Source organism: Synchiropus splendidus, chromosome 1 (assembly GCF_027744825.2).
Source record: "Synchiropus splendidus isolate RoL2022-P1 chromosome 1, RoL_Sspl_1.0, whole genome shotgun sequence".
Taxonomy (NCBI): Eukaryota; Metazoa; Chordata; class Actinopteri; order Syngnathiformes; family Callionymidae; genus Synchiropus; species Synchiropus splendidus.
The window spans coordinates 16,594,355-16,611,172 of NC_071334.1; the positions used below are offsets into that span (position 1 = coordinate 16,594,355).

General features: G+C 42.5%; 1 protein-coding gene across 2 annotated transcripts in view; it reads right to left on the minus strand.

The window, feature by feature from the left end:
- Window positions 1-16,818, minus strand: part of yjefn3 (YjeF N-terminal domain containing 3) — a 46,165-nt gene that overhangs the window by 12,318 nt on the left and 17,029 nt on the right. For both annotated transcript variants that reach the window (XM_053849105.1, XM_053849098.1), the window contains one exon: window positions 3,305-3,413. In XM_053849105.1, coding sequence (XP_053705080.1) covers window positions 3,305-3,413 — 109 coding nt within the window. The remainder of the gene's footprint in view (window positions 1-3,304; window positions 3,414-16,818) is intronic.

Consider the following 16,818-nt stretch of genomic DNA (forward strand, 5'->3'; position numbering starts at 1 on the left):
ATCATCCGCTAAGTTAGTTCTGTTGAGTAAGAACACTAAATTGGTGTAAATCTGAATTCAAATGCAGCGTACTGTAACAATCCAAAAGTGAGAACTTCTCCTTCTGTTGTTTTTGGTGGTGAGCACCAGTGGGCGCAAGTTTTGTTTGTGTCAGTTGAGACCTGTCGACGCGTGTGGTCAGACGTTTCTGTTTTTGCAACTGTCTCTGCTCCAGTAACCAAACTTTGGGGAGGTTTGGTTACTTTGCTCCTTATGAGGAGGATTTTCTTTAATAAACAGCGGTCCGGTTCAGTTGATGCCGTTTCTGTTTGTTTTGTTATCGTGCGACCCCAATGCAGCGTTACAGTACACAAGAACCGGAGACGCGCCTCAATGATGTCGGCTCCTGTCGACGCTTCCATTAGGTGCAGGTAAACAAGCACTTCAGCTTCAGTACCAGAGAAGAGATGCCGAACCGTTGTGTGGCAGCTGGATGTGGTAGTCATGCCACTGAGCATGGAAACCTGTTCTCCCCAAAAGCAACGCAACTTAAAGGAACGAGATACAAGTGAAACCGACAGCAAATAAACAAGCAAACAAACAGCAACATATCATTAAATCGTCGGAGAAGCAGCGGTGTCAACCCCCCCCCGGTAGAGAATAAGTCCCTGTGTTTCCCCACATACATTATATCTCTAAAAGAGCATAACACCCTGTTCATCTTCACTTTATACATTTTTATTTGACCATTTGCTACTGCAGAGAAGACCAATGTGTGATTCTATCTCCTCAGCATCAGACCCTCCATCCTGAACCTGCTCTTCCTCCTCAAAAACCGTTGAGAAATCGCTGAAATCTTTGCTGATATTGCTCATGACTTCCTCTGCCTCGGTGCACTCAGCCCCGCTTGTTTGCTGAGTTGGTACCTCCTATGTCTCAGGATGGTGCTGGTGTTTGACCCAGTTATTACTATCAAGCTTTGCTCTGTCTTCCTGACGGTGTGATTTATAACAGAACATGACATCCAAATTGCGTGCCCAGAATGAAAACACTGCGTAATTTCTTGCATGACTTGATGTCTTTAAAGGCTTTCAAAGTTGTCACAAAGAAGTAGATTGGAATAGACTTTCCCTCATCTTACTTGTCTTTCGCTCAATCAAAAGTCTCAAGAAGCCCTGTTAAGTTTCTTCATGAATCTCAGCTCCCTGGAAAGGTGTCTTTCCTCCATCTGTGATTCCAATTACCCTCCCTCTTCTGACCATCCATCTTTCCTCAGGATTTTTAATCAGGTCTCATGTGTCGAGTCGCTGAGACTCTTATTCATCACGTCCCGTTCAAGCGCCCACCGAGGAAACCAGCTCCGCTCTCTCAGTGGTCTGGTCAGAGGGAACCACATGTTTTCATTATATATTGAAGAAAAAAACGTGACACAGTACAGATCACGGAAGAGTGAAAGCAAAACCACACCAGAGGAGAAGCAGCTCTGCACCAGCATGGGGAGGACGAGCGCTTGCCACAATGTCAGCTCAGGTGTTTTGCCCTCAGGTCATGACACTCGACCTCTAATACTCAAACGCCTCCTTTAGATGGTGATCGGATGTGTTGTGTGGAAGCACACGAGACCAGCAGACGTGTAAGTGGCAGCAGCTGGGACTTTTTGACCTGGTGTTCTGGTGTAAAGTCGCTTAGTCTCAATCCTGAGTGCAGCTTGTGGCTTTTAATCAGGCGGCAATGGACACTTTCAGAACAAAAGAGTACATTTAAATCCCCTTTATGTTCAATCCTGTCCACATAAATCTGTCATCATCATTGATCTAGTGTTATAAGATACAACTACTGTTCTTTACCAGTGAATTTAAGTCTCTGTGTTGAGAGTAGAGGGCTGATACTTGCTGCTACCTGCTGTTCAACCCAAGATGAAGGAGAGCGCAAAGGTTTTCTTTGATCCCTGAATTCTGCAAATGTCATTGGTTTCATTAGCTTCTCGGCTATTTGCTAAGGTGGTTTACACCTGGACAAACTATTTAAGTATAAATTCTCATTAAAGAACATTGCTTAAATGGCTAATTAAAAAAGAAATAAATAACTCAAAGGGCTCTGTGCTTTTCATCAAACTCAAGGCCAGAGGACCATCGGGTATATTATGAACATTTAGCATTTGTAAAAGTCATTCACATGATTTTACATATTTCATGTAAACACAGCCCGCTTTCTTCATATCAAGGGCGTCACAACACAAAAACAGCTGTGATTCTTAACCATAGGGCCAGTGCCCATGGTTGGGCTGCGAGCGCCTCCTAGAGGGCTACTAAAAGTTTTTTTATTTTTCACCTTTGGGCCGCGAGACGCTCAGTTTTAATACATTAGCTACATATGGTGGCAGTAGTGAGTCACTAAATTGACAGCCACAAATGTGTGATAACAACTATGGAGACGTTTTTGAATAGGAAAAAATTATAAAGAAACTGATGTCGTGCCCAACAGTAAAAACTGCTCATGAAAGCACTTGTTGAAGCAGTTTTGAGAGCATTTTCTGTCAATACTTTCATATACACTTTATTTCTATCTTCTTTGGAGTTTAAATAAAATATATAATTTTTATTTTATGATATTCAGACATGGTTTTATTATATTTATTTTATTCAGAATTGTATTCAGTTTATCAAATTTTCTCAACAGTTTGCACCAATGTATATATATTTTATTTTCTTTCGTAAATTTGATGAATATGACTTGCACCTGGTTGGACTTTTTGATGACAAATAAATATTTTTGCGATGATCACATGGTTTCATGTCATTTCACAAGGTTTTGGTTTGTTTACGTGTAAGTAGATTAAATATGGTTATTGATCACAAATGAAATCAAGAGTAATGAATCAGTTCGATTGAATGGGCCCCGGGTCCATTTATTCTGAGAAAGGTGGGCCCCGAGACCAAAAAGGTCCAGAACCCCTGATTAAAGGACTGGTAACATCCTTATAAGGAGCGATGGCAGAGTGTCTAAATGTCAGCAAACCTAAAATGTCCAATAACTCAAGTCATATTTGACATCCAACATGGACACAGGAGCGCTAAACGTGTTACTGTTCAGTTTCCAATGTCTTGTAGAACATTCCAGTTACAGGTGGTTTTGGATATTTCATGCATAGTTTATGCCAATGTCCCTCCATTAAATGGTGACAATGTCATATTTGGTTGTTTATTTGGTTGCAGTCCCGCTGTAACATCAGCCCTTGGTTATGTATGGGGGAAAAAAATCTGACAGAAAATGAAACAGCATAAATAAAAACAAAATTTGAAAACAAAATAAAAACAGCACTAACCTTGGTGATGGCATGTGCACAGGCGTTTCCCCAAATCTCTATGAGCTGCTGCTGTCCAAATCTGTAGTCCCGTACCAGCTCCGTCTCTATCGCCGCCGCCTCCGCTTTACTGGAGAGAAAACAAGAAAGAAATGATACTTCCATACATTCCATAACACTGTGACCAGTACCATGGGGAGGCCAGGGTCAGCGATTGTCTTGAGGAGGCATTTCCCTCTGGGCAAGTAAGACTTGAAAGAGGTCTCTCGTAGCCCAATAATGCCACAGAGCCAGAGGAAGTTGTAGGGAAGTTTGAAGAGAACACCACTTTGCAACATCATATTTGAGGCTGCAGACTAAACACCACAAGTTCTGTCTTCCAAACAGCTGGCAAGACAAAAGGAGGACCAACACAATATCAGTCAGCTATATAACTGACTCTTTAGCAGCTGGTGAGATTGATATAGTGACTTTAAGAAATGCTGTTGCATACAGCAGTAGCCAGGTCACTGTCATTCACAAGAAAATGGCAACGGAAAAGAAAGGTGGAATGAAAACCCTGTGCGCATACTTGATCGCTCGCACGTTTGATAACAGAAATCCCAGTCCAGTGTTAGACTGTAAAACCTCATGATGAAACAGAACCTGGTGGGGTGATGAATGAACTGACCTTTGCTGGATGGAGCACCCCTCATTGGTTTATACTCAATACAGCAATATTGCTGTGACATATTGTGATTTTGCAGCCAAGAGAAGTCAATTTCAATCACAAAATACAATCACATCTATCAAATGCTTAATGACATGTATGGCAGTTGAGCAGTGTCCCTGGCTGCTGCCTCTGAAAGGTCACTTTTTCCCCGCGTGGACGGCAGAAACTGCACTTTTAACTCAAGTTCCAGGACTGGCTGCCTCATATAGCTGCTCCTCTACAGACCCCTGGTGGCTGGTTTCACCACTGCAGCACTAAATAAGACACGGATGATGGGATTATTAAGAAGGAAATGTTTGAACTGACAAGACGCTCTTTGAGCTCGAACAGTGTAGCCGAGGAGAACATTGAAAACTGATACTAGTGAACTAACTGCTGTGGCGCAAAAGCGGAACAGATGTTTATTTACTTTTATTTTTTTGAAAATGTTCTACTCTTGATGAATATCCATTGAGGAAACTGCAAGTGAGTGACAAGAGTTGTGTGTCTGGATACAGCAGAGAACACACACCTTCATTACGGCTCTGTGTGTGATGATCATCTCCCCGTGCAAGTTTGGCTGCAGGATAAAACACCTGATGCAGCAATAAAACAAGGGCTTGTTCCTGTTCTATTCTCAGAGAGCGGCGGCAGCAAGGCAAGTGTTCTTCTCAGCTTCATTTGACACACAGTGTTGGCTGCGTATTGGTGTGTGGTGTGACCTAGTGGGGCTCCTGGCATTTACCTGAGCCAGAGGAGCTTCTGCTGCTGTCACCCACAGCTCACCTCGGGGATGTTTCCTGAGTCACTGAGACAAGTTGATCTTTGAAAAGTTCAGTCCAGGCCACAGGCTTCTTACTGTAGCTTCTGACTGACACACTACATTTGCTTTGTTTGTGCCACACTCAGAGATAGTGTTACGATCACAGGAACAATTTTGCAGGCGGATGACTGCGGAGCCTCTCCACAACACAGAGCAAGGAGGGATGCCGCTTCAAAGAGCATCAGAAGAGTCATCGCTGAGAGGGTTCCACCACAAGAGAGCAGCACGCAGTGTGCTGAACACAGTGGTGCCTTCACACTCACCTAAAACCACTGAGTGGAAGGTGATGATGCAAAACCAAAAAAAAGTTTGGAATGTTACAACAGTGTTTTACAAAATCCAGACAAACATATTTTGAAAAATAAAGAGAAGACACATCTATATCATTCTCATTTATTCTGGCCAGGAATTTTCAAATTGAATAACCAAGCATCACAGGCAGATTTGAAAACATCCATCCATCATCTCACTTATTCCCAGCATCATGGCTGGAACTAATCCCAGCTACATTTGGCAAACGGCAGGGGACACACAGACTCACACTCACTCTCTCCCAACTGGATGCTGTTTATAGCCATCAACTCACCCGGGCAGGGTTTGAACCATGGGTCCAGCGAGAACAAACTCCTCAAAGAAGGAACTCAGTTGACTTCTGTTTGCCTCAAACCAAAGGCTGGTGATGGTTTCATGAGGAATGCTTCATGAAGCAGTATCCTCATTTTCAAAGCCCAGGCTTGGTTAAAAAATGTGGAATTATTTCCTTCATATAGTTCAGAGCAGAGTGCCGTCTAGTGGGCTGTGTCAATGAGAACACTGTTTCATGAAGCCTCGTAAGGACACATCACTAATGAAGACCTTCTCAATGTCCAGCTAATTAATGTTTGCCAGTGTGGGCGGAGTGGTCAGTGTCAAAGATATTTCTTGACAATAAAAAGCCACCAGAAGCGGGTCATTTGGCTACAATGTACAACTGTGAGGCAGAATCTCAGCTGAAGCCAGAGTGGACGGCCATGTTGCTCATGTCAAATGATTCCCAGACACTGTGCATAGTGGATGATGGTTAGTCGGGCTGCAACACTCCTATTAAAGTGAGATATTTGTTTGTCACCGCAGCGGTCTCTGACTTTAAAAACAGCCTGATGTGCTCCTGTTGCCGACAGCCGTGCAGCAGTCCCAGTCGGTCCCCCGAGTCATGCTTTATTTCCCAGAGTGTCAAGAGGAGTGTGTCTTTTTCACCGCGGCGATGCTCACCTGTGATCCAACCTGCTTAATGAGTGTGTTTACCACACTCATGAGATCACGTCAAATGAAACTTTAATGGTCCCTGCTGGGAAATTACAAATCTGCTGTGTGAAAAATAGCTCCTGCACATTCAGAGAAAAGATAACAAGTTAATGTTCAAGGGACCAGACTTTCATCAAGTTCACAGGCTTCTCCTTGATTAAGTTTCAGCAGCGAACTCTAGACACCGAAAGATAATATTGGTTTTCTCCTTCAATTTCAATCTATCAGCACCATCCGCTGACATTTGTTGATGTATCTTTTCACTATGTTACATCCACACAGCCAAGGAAAGCCATTAAAGGATGAAATAGCTCTTCAGACTGGGAGTTCAAGCATTCAATCTTCTGTTCAAGAGCGAAGGACGGACCACTGCAATGTCTTCAGTCATGATAAAGGTACATTCACAGGAAAGGCAGTGTGGCCGCAGTCGCTTTGCAACTGGCCTCCGCCTTTCTAGAGACAAAAATGACTTTCCCTTATCTCTCAAGTCGTCTTCAAAAGTGGGAGCAGGGTCAAAAAAATCTGCTGGAACATAAATCCGTCGCGGGGGAACTTCAGTATTTAAGGTTCTGACTGGTTTATGTGCTGCACCAAAGATCGGAATTTTGAATGTGAGTTTTACAGGCCGAAGATGTTACTGGAAATGCGTCACAGTGAAGGTACAACCCCACCATTTCAAACATTCACACCTCTGCATTGACATCACATCTGAGCTGAGCCAAAAGGCAAAGGATGATCTGGGGTTCAGAGATCTAGTCTCAATTATGTGTATATATATATATATATATATATATATATATATATATAGAGAGAGAGAGAGAGAGAGAGAGAGAGAGAGAGAGAGAGAGAGAGAGAGTGAGAGAGAGAGAGAGAGAGCGAGAGAGAGAGAGGGAGATTTTTTTTCTATGATGAGTATTACGCATTGAAACAATTCGTTTTGAATGAATAAGTAGAAGAGAAAAAAAGAAAAAAAAATTAAAATATTAAACTCAGTAGAGTACATCCTCTTGAGGGCTGAATTCTACCTGCAAATGGCCGCATGTGGCCCCCGGGCCATACTTTGCCCACAGCTCACTTTTGCTTTGGTTAGTGACCCCACCCTACTTTTGGAAGACAATGGATGGATGAACAGAGTCAGTAATTAAATCACTAAAATGGTGGTCACTGAGTCGCCATGAATACTTTTTATGATTCTTTACATATTTTTCAGGCATGTCATAAAATAGGACACCCAAAGGCAGGAAGCCTGCGACTGCAGAAGTCAAACCTGCTGAATAAAACTCAGAGCTACGAATAGATAACAACTTGCAGCAACACGGCGGCTGTAATCTCTTTGTATCAAACTCTTTATAGTGCAGAGAGGAGCCGGTATTTTTCTGCTGCTGTACGACTGAAATAGCTCTGCGGCCTCTACCCGCCCCCCTCTCAGGAGCCTAATTTTCACCTTTCCACAGCAATACAGTGCTGAGATAAAGAGCCTTTGAGAGGTGCAGGCTTTCTCATATTCTATAGAAGCAGAGAAAATCATGTCCTGCTGTTGCAACCGCAAAATGATTCACCAATGAAACTATTTTAATACAATCGGAAATAGGCATTATATGATGAAATCGAAAGGATCTTCCTCTTTCATCGAGTAATTATCATCACAATGCAATATTTATGAGTATGTATAATTCATCATGCATTACGCTCTCCTCACGCCCCGGTTTGTAAACGTACTTGCTCACAACATCTGCATGCATAAACCTGGCTCTCAGTGTGCCTGAAGCAGAAACGTGCTGGGTTTCTGGGGATCAAGCGTTGATCTCAAACCACTCCCGTTCAAGCAAACCTGCGAAGGCCTTCATTCCCGAGAGAGTTCTTCCAATTGTGATCAAGCAAATGGCGCCTTTCTCCCGCGATCGTGGCTGAGAGCTTCAAGCCGCTTCACTTGCCACTCCAGAGAGAAGTCATTATTCCCCAAAACACAGCCTCGACTCAAAGATCCTGCAGTTGCAGAAGGAGCACTCATCAACAAGCAGGGAGATGAAATGTCCCTGATAAAAGAGAGCAATAAAGGAGCTGCTCTTTTTTTTCTGAGCCGGGCCAAGTTTGTCCTCACTGTATATCAGCAGGGATTCCACGCTGACGTCTGCGGTCACAGCAAGGAGCCCTGCTGCTTCACCTCCACGACTCCCGGCTTTGATGCTGAAAATCACTGGCCGTGCCACTTGATTCAACGCTGTCACCTTTTTCCATTCGCCTTATCTCTGTCTGAGACCCTCAGCGCCACTCAAGGTGTGCACACTTGATTTGAGACGGCAAGGAAGAGGATCATCAGAATATGGAGGATGAATCACCTCAACCAAATGTAATCTGGCTGTGTATCTGAATGTTTGACTGGACTGGAGCACACATGACGGTCTCTTTGGTGGGCAACCCGGGACACACGAGTCAAAGCAAGCTCGCCATCATCAGCTGCTCCGGCTGAAAGATCTTTCAGAGGACAGACAGACAAAGACATGTTTGCACCGTTTCATTTAAGCTGTATATATGTCTCTTCCTAAATTCTTTTTTGTTCGGATTCTCCATCTGATCGTAGACACGCATCATTAATCTGATATATAATATGTATATAAAATTTGAAATTGTGCTGTTGGACTGTGCACTGCTCATGCTGCTGCCTGCGAGGTTTAAAGCATCACTTTCTAGGTGACAAACCAACCAAATATATCTCTGTCAGGCCAAAACAACTTGCTGTAAGGTGTAGTTTGTGTCATCGCAGTATTTTGGTGTGACGGTCAGCTCATGGTCAGCTCACATGATCTTCAGAGGCGAAGCCCTCACCACCACCACCACCCCCCACTCTCACTATTACACTGAGGATTATCATCTAATTATGGTAATGGACTCTCTCTCTCACTGAGTTACTGCGTTAAAGCTGATGCCAGATAATGACTGTGGTAGTTATGAACACATTACGGTGGGATTTCCCACGTGTGCACTGTAACTTGCTCTGCTGCCTCACCTCCTGGCGTAAGCCAAAAGCTCTGCACACATTAATAATCGATGACTGGGAGTGGGAAATACTGGTAATGGGTGTTTGGTGGCGCCACTACGTAATGGGTTGAGCGACTGATACACATATTGAATTATCATTTTTAAAGAAACAGACATCATCTACCATTGAGCTTGTGTGCGTGAATTGAAAGGCTTCACACTGACACTTGGAAAGGAACAGGAAGATGGTGGTCTTGAGTGATGGCAAAAGTTAGCAGGACACTCTGCGGGAACCAGGAGACTCATGTATCAAGGGTTTCGACCGCTCAAAAAGGTGAAATTTGCACTTTTCCTGCAACGTTTGAATGTATCACGAGCGAAATGAGTGTTGGATCATGCTAGTGGTTCCTTGGTGGCACTGGGTGGCAGTTCTGGGACGTGCACATCCGAGACACGTGAATAATACACATTAGTGAACAGGTGACAGAGCCATCACCTGTGCACATATTTTCGTCATACTACACTTCCTGGATCAGGTCATGTTTCCGTACAGGATCAAGAGCTCCAGGTGTCAGATTCATGTGCGATTCACGCCTCAGGATTTAAGGGCTTCAGAAATGTCAACACTTCCACCTTTGTTTCCTTATTTTTCAATTGGATCGCAAGGTTTTCATGAGGACTTTTTGAAACTGTGGCGGCGGCACTGAACTCCCCTCTCTCACCAGGGTCTCACCAGGCCACATATAAACTAACTTCCCATTCGCATGCAAGATTTTGGATGGTAAATATTGAACACGTCGGCCAACCATTTTCAGAGCTCATTATCCAGACAAGTTCACTCTTGGTGCGACTCAGAGTCATAGGATTATTTTGTAAGATACGATATAATCTTACAAAAAATTTGGCAGGAAGGGGTGAAATCGGGATAGAATCAGCTTGATAATCGATAGTTCCCCGCTTTAGCATGATAAATGGCATAAATAGGCCAAGTGTGTTCCATCTCACAAAAGAGTTCCTACTGACATATGGAACAGAGACATGACTAGCTAATTCCTCTTGTCTTATGGAATAACTCGTTGTGTACAAAACACTCCAATAAATATGTGTTGACTTTTTGTCCCATCTGAAATGGGACTTCATCTGACATGGACTGTGGTTGCGGGGACAAACACAGCTTTTCCTTTTTTTTTCCTTGTGCTCTTTGCCTCCACGGCTGAAGATTATGTAATGGAATATAACAATTTGCAAGCAACACATGGAGGTCGTTCGTGAACGTACCGCTCTAAATGTCATCCCTGACCATCACCCAACTTTTAATGCTATCAACAATGCTATTTCCCCTTCCCTGAAATCCAGTCAGTACCAAAGTGGATTTGAAGATGTAGTGAGAAGGTTGTGGTTTACACAAAAAACAGACAACACAGACGCGCGCACATGGGAAGAATGTTACATTTCTCATGAAGCTCAGAATGTTCATATCACATGGAATGGAGGAACACATTCCACTGATGAAAATCATCCCCAAGGTGGTCTCCTAGCAACAACAATGTTCCATTTAGGGGCGATGACAGTCAGAGATACTGAAGGTTTACAGCTGCACGTGATCACATTGTCAACATTATATACCAGGAGTTGTGACAGTAGCAAAAACAGAGATGGGCTTAAACATGAAGATCATTTGTATGAGGGACTTTTCCATCAACATGAGTTCAGTCATGAATAATTTGTCACTTTGTTCAAACCATGAACGCGTCGCTTGTTAATAATTTTATTTTTCACCTCCTCCCAGGAGGACATGGGATCATCAGTCAGAATAATGAATCACAAACAGATTTCAATGACAGTTTCAAGAAATGTTGACATCAATGTTCCCTCTAGGCTGCGCGCATGTGCAATTGCGCACTGCTGATACGATCTCAGCGCACAAAAACATCTACGGGGTGCAACAAAAATTAATCCAGAATTGAATATAAATGACTGCAATTTCCACACTTCCAGACATAAAGCTTTGCGACATCAGACCAATAAAATAAAGAGCTCACTGCGCTGTTCGACCGTGTGTATCCTAAAGTCGCTCGTGGTTGGTCCAAATGTGTGTATGCACTGAACCAATTGGGGAGGTTTTCAGACTAGACAGACAGGTTTCAGACTACAGTACACGCCAGTCAGGTGAGGGAATGAACTATGTAGTCAGTGAAAGAAACTTGTTCCTTCTTCATTTTAGCCTGATCCACACAGGCTCGCGGTTCCATGACTGTCAGTCACAGAATACGCTGGCCTCAAGTGGACAAAATTCAGTCTCACAACAGATAGATTCATGAGCCTTAGCAATGAGAAAGGATAAATATATGTAGAAGTTCTTGGAAGTTCTTTGATATCCAGCGCCCTCAATGGTGTAATGTGACTTCAATGACTAGAGTTAGTTTACTTATTGTATTGGAAGATTCTTGATATATGTATTGTGAATATATTACATTATGATTCTGTTGAACAAATATGTAAAGAATCTATACAATTCAAAGACAATTGAAAGGCTTTTATTTCTACCTTTTTATCTACCTTTTTGTTTTTACATTTCACACATGTTCCAATCCTCAATGTGTGCGGATTATAAATATTTTATATATTTAATGCTTTTAAACTATTACAGCTGTCACCACAGCCGACAGCGACAGGTCGCTCACAATGGTGCAGGTGACTGCTCAGAGACTTTGTGTGTTTGCTCAGACACATGAAGGAACATTTTGGTGGAACATTTGGTTTGGTCCAGATCACTGTTTGATAAATCTTTAGAAGGATTCATCACTCCTACTGACATTAATGATAAAAAAGTTAATCAGATTGAACAGATAAAATATATTTTATGAGTGAAAAATTGGTGGAAATGATCGGCTTCGTGGAGCACTTTTGCAGTTATCAAAATCCTTTATGAATTTAGAGAGAAATAAAGTATTCCCTAATCCTGAAGAATATTAGTCCCACACCTGTGGTTGAGATAAGAGGTTCAGGTCTGAAGTAGTTTGGATTTGCCTTTAAACAGCACCAATGTAGGACACGCCCCAATTACATCATCAAGTCCAAATCTGTCAAATCTTTCGGCGCTGAGGAGGGATAAAACGGGAAAAATACAGACGTCAAACACTAACAAAGAGTTTTTTTTTATGGCGGAAATTGCTGCAACGTCTTAAACAGGATGTTCTTTCATCTTCATAAACAAAAGCACCAGACAACAAAACAACATGTTGCATAACCACATCTTACATGTCGCCTGCAGCCAACGAAATTCTGTGTAAATGTACGTGTAGCGCGTGGGCGAATGAGTGTCCGGACGACACCTCGTCCTGATGATATCTTACTGAAGACATATTTGTGACAGCGGACAGGAGGCTCAGGTGCTGGTGAGCGGAAGGCATCAGCTGGCAGACACAAACCCTCTTTGCACCTCCATATGGTTCAGGTCCAGTTAGCCAGCGCATGTTTCACTTAGCTCCTCACGTCTGATAAAATCAATGAACAGGTGGATCAGGGTGTTGGACGTCAGACTCAGATTTGGGCCTGATCTAGGACAGACGTCAGAACCACTCGCCGACTGAAAATCCAGTCAGTAATAATAGCAATAGAACGGAAGCTTCCCACCGTCAGTTGTCATCTGTTTCTCTGCTATAAAGGGTGAGTGAAAAAGATGTGTTTATCGTCACCATCATCATCAAGTGTGAAAGCGAGCGACTCGGTTCAGAACGGTATGACCATACAGAAATATGTCCTGTTCAGCTGAAGCAGGATTGTTGTCATTTTATTAACTCATACTTATTTCTTTATAACTTTATTTACAATTTGACAAGGTCGCTCCAGCCCCAGGCCAAACACCGTAGACAACCGATGATTCATCCTGCAGGTATTTTCACACTCTGGTTAACAGTACGATGGTGTCGAAACCTAGTCATTGTATTACTCTGTGGGTCACAGAGAAAGAAGCATTGACAACTTCTGAGACATAGAGGTCTGACGGAGAAAGGGACGATGGCCAATGATGTCTGTAAATTACTTTCTCGGCTACTGAAGTTTTCTCGAGGTGAGGCTACTGGCCATTTTCACCGAAGACTGATGACATGTGATACGTTTACCTTTTCAATTTATGGACAGAAAGCGGCAGAACCCAGATCGGTTTCAGCTCGCCCACTATGTCTGGGATAAAATACATGTATAGCAACATAAACAAAACATTCTGATGTTTTCCAGTGACGTCACTGTTCAGCAACAATGTCGTTTTGCAAAACCATTTACAGCAAGATTTATAATAAAATTATGAAGCACACAAACCATGAGCAAAGCATATTCACATTAAAGTGCAGGCAAACACACAATTTAAAAAACGGTTTCAGAACACTTCACATGCCATATCTATGAAGGTAGCTGAGTTCGCTAGTACTTTAACATAAATATACTTTGTTGTTTGTTTGTGTGTCCAATAACCATGTCGTTGTAAATCGCCTTCAAAAAACGCGTGGATTAGTGACATCAAAAGCAACTTTTTCTGAAAAACTTGAATGTTTCATGTTCATGAATGTATTTTATGCCAGACGTCAAGAGTTTTTTTTTGTAACAGCTCGAAGCCACGATTCCCCTGGAAATGCTTTTCTTTGTCAACCCATATTGACAGAGCATAAATGACCGTTAGAAAGGTTTCTTCCAAACAAAGTGCACAAGATGTACTGTATAAACTGACAACATAAGTATTTTTGAGGAAAATGGATCAAATAATGGAGATGATATTACTGTGAATATTTAACATATTTTAGTTTTCTTGATTTTTTTTTTTTTAACTCAAAGATGCCTGTAGCTGTGTAAAATGTTAAAAGCAGATAAACTCACTTACTTACACGTACTGTACCTATTTTCGTCCAAGTGCATTTACATTATGTTTTGTAATTTTGATTGTGGTAGCTAGTTATTTGTAATTGCATATTGAAAAGAATATGGATGTAAAATAAAAAGTCAAATGAAAGTTTGACACAAAAAATAAAATTAAAACTAGCAACACAAGTTGTCACCCTTGGGAGGAGGATAAGATCTGGAGGATAAGATCAACTGACATGATACACAGTGAGGTGAAGTTTGCATTTTAAATGTATGATTTTTTTTATTTTAAATGGCTTCCTCATTGCTGAGTTCAAACCGCTACTAAAAACAATGATAATCCTCATGTAGAAGCAAAAACATGTCCTTGTGTTATGTCAGCCAGATCCGAGTGCTCATCTCTGTGTAACTGTCAACAAATGTCAGCAGCAGCAGCATCATCATCATCATCATTTCATCTCGGACTTAATCAGTTCAGCTTTCCGCTCATGTTCCTCAATATCCGCCATGAGAGGACAGACATTCTTAAGATAATCTCACTGGCCGGTTCCTGTGGTTCACTCTGGTCAGCCTGGTCTTCTGGAAAAACACTTCACACGACAGTTTATTTTCACTGTCCCTTGACCTGTGTGCACTCTCAGTATCTTGAGTCCAGATGCTCTCAGATGATCCTCTTCATCTGTTTGCGACTATGGGAAAGCAGAGCATTCAAGTCGCTCTGCCGGCTCCACCCTCCCACAAACATGACTTCCTACCCTCTGACCCTGTCATTCTGAGTCACTGTCAGGCTTCAGAGCTCAACTCCGGACACCTCTGGAGGAGGAGACCTCTACAGATGATCATGCTATACGGGTGGTTGATGTGATCACATTTCATCCTCATTTACTTATTATAATTCATATGCACTTTTTATTTAATGCACATACAGTCATGTGTTTGTTCAAATTCAAAAATTCAATAGTGCCATCAATCATTCATTTTTATAGACAACATTGCTATATTATATTTCGTCAATATTAAAAGTGAACAGTGTGCTTCTTCTGCTGCTGTCAGCTGGGTATTCTGTGGTGGTCAGCAGGTCACTCAGTAGTCAATACTTTCCATCGCAGACAGTCCTATACACCCACACCACCGCACACTGGAGCGTAGCTCTCCTTCAGACTATTTCATCTCCAATGAGACAATCCTTTCTTTCTGCTGCCAACCAACTCCACAACAACGTTTTGTGATACCTGGTCATAGTTTTTTAAGCACACTACTACTGTTACACCATCCAGTTATATACTGACTGAATTCAACACTTGTTTATTGTGTGTTCTTTTGTGTGTGTTCATTCATCCATTGATCTAAATGGGCTGCTCATAATAATTACATTATTATTATACTGATTTGTTTACTCCTGCCCTGTATTTCCCTTCTATTGGTTTTGATCGAGTTTAATATTTTTATGTTCCACTCATATTTATTGTCTTGAGCGTGTCCAGTCAATCTGAAGTATGCAAGTGGATTTATTTAGCTCGCGATGAAAATGTAAGAGAAAAGTAATTACATGTCCACGGTGCCTAAAAATACCAGTAGAAAGTATTTTCAGAAACACGTGGGCTGCTGCACTTTCACCTCAGACGGAGAGTGTAGAGGAGTAGCTGTCTCTGCAGCGCCAGTCCACTTTAGTTTGTGGAAAATAGAAAATACTGAATATGTTTGTGTTCAGTCACCGCACCCTTTTTTTTTTTACACAGCCTTGGGCCAGGACACTGACCTGAATATGGAAGAGGGCTGAGGTTTAAAGATCAACAGCCGGGACCCACTTGTGTCAGCAACATCAGTTTCAATGCTGAACTTACAGTTGCCCACACGAACAGGATGAAGACAAGGCTACACTAGAGTGGCCATCACTTACAGCCATCACCGGCGTCTTTTGCTTCTTCCACATCAATAATTGAATCTTGCAACTTCCACATAAGAATCAGATGCTTCATGCGCTTCAGAATTTCTCTGCGGCGGCCGGAACAATTATGAAGTAAATAAAATATCAAAAGCAGTTGTGTAGGCTCCATGGGAGTCAGCGCTGCCTCTCCTTGTTCACAAACAAGCTGCACCCTGTGAGTTGAAGTGACAAACCTATACAGTGCTCCTGTGTTACCATGGCAACCTAGTGATTTTTGGGTACACTGGTTACTTAATTAAGGAGAAACACACAAAAAGCAACCCCCTCCCGGCACAAACTCAACAACATTGTCAACACGCGTCTTTGCACCACACGCCGTCGACAGAAAGAATGAAAAAAAACCAAAAATGTCCAGGCTAAATGGAATTAATCGAGACTAATCTGACAACATTTAGAAGCCTGAATGTGAAGCTACATCTTAGCATGAAGTCCGTAGGCGCCCACATCCGCCAGTCATCCTGGCTTCACACATCAATCATGCTGCAGGAAAACTCTGCCAACCTTTCACAACAACTGCATTTTTGAGACCGTTCTCAAACTGTGCAGTGAGGGGTTGGCAGTTTGGATCCCTGTGGAGGGGACTGTTTGACATTGGAACAGTGTGTGAGCGCGATACATGTTGTCTCCACTGCCACGGCAGAGTCCACCTGCGCGTGTGTTTAATCAGTGTCAGTCTTCCGTCAATATATGGCCGGTCCACACTGGGAGACCAGTCCAGCAGTCCAGTGTTTGCTGTAATTGAGGCGGTCGATAAATCCCAGGAGGCCTTTGTCCATAGCTTTTACACCCTTTTAGCTCCAGTTGTCATGTTTGCTCAGCCACAGGACACACTGTTCACCAGACAGTTCGGAAATGGTTCGCAGGAGCTGGACCTACCACATTGTCGGCCACATTGTTATTCTAATGAAAGGATTTGAGACCTTCAGTCGTTCGATCACGTCTATCTGGCCCAA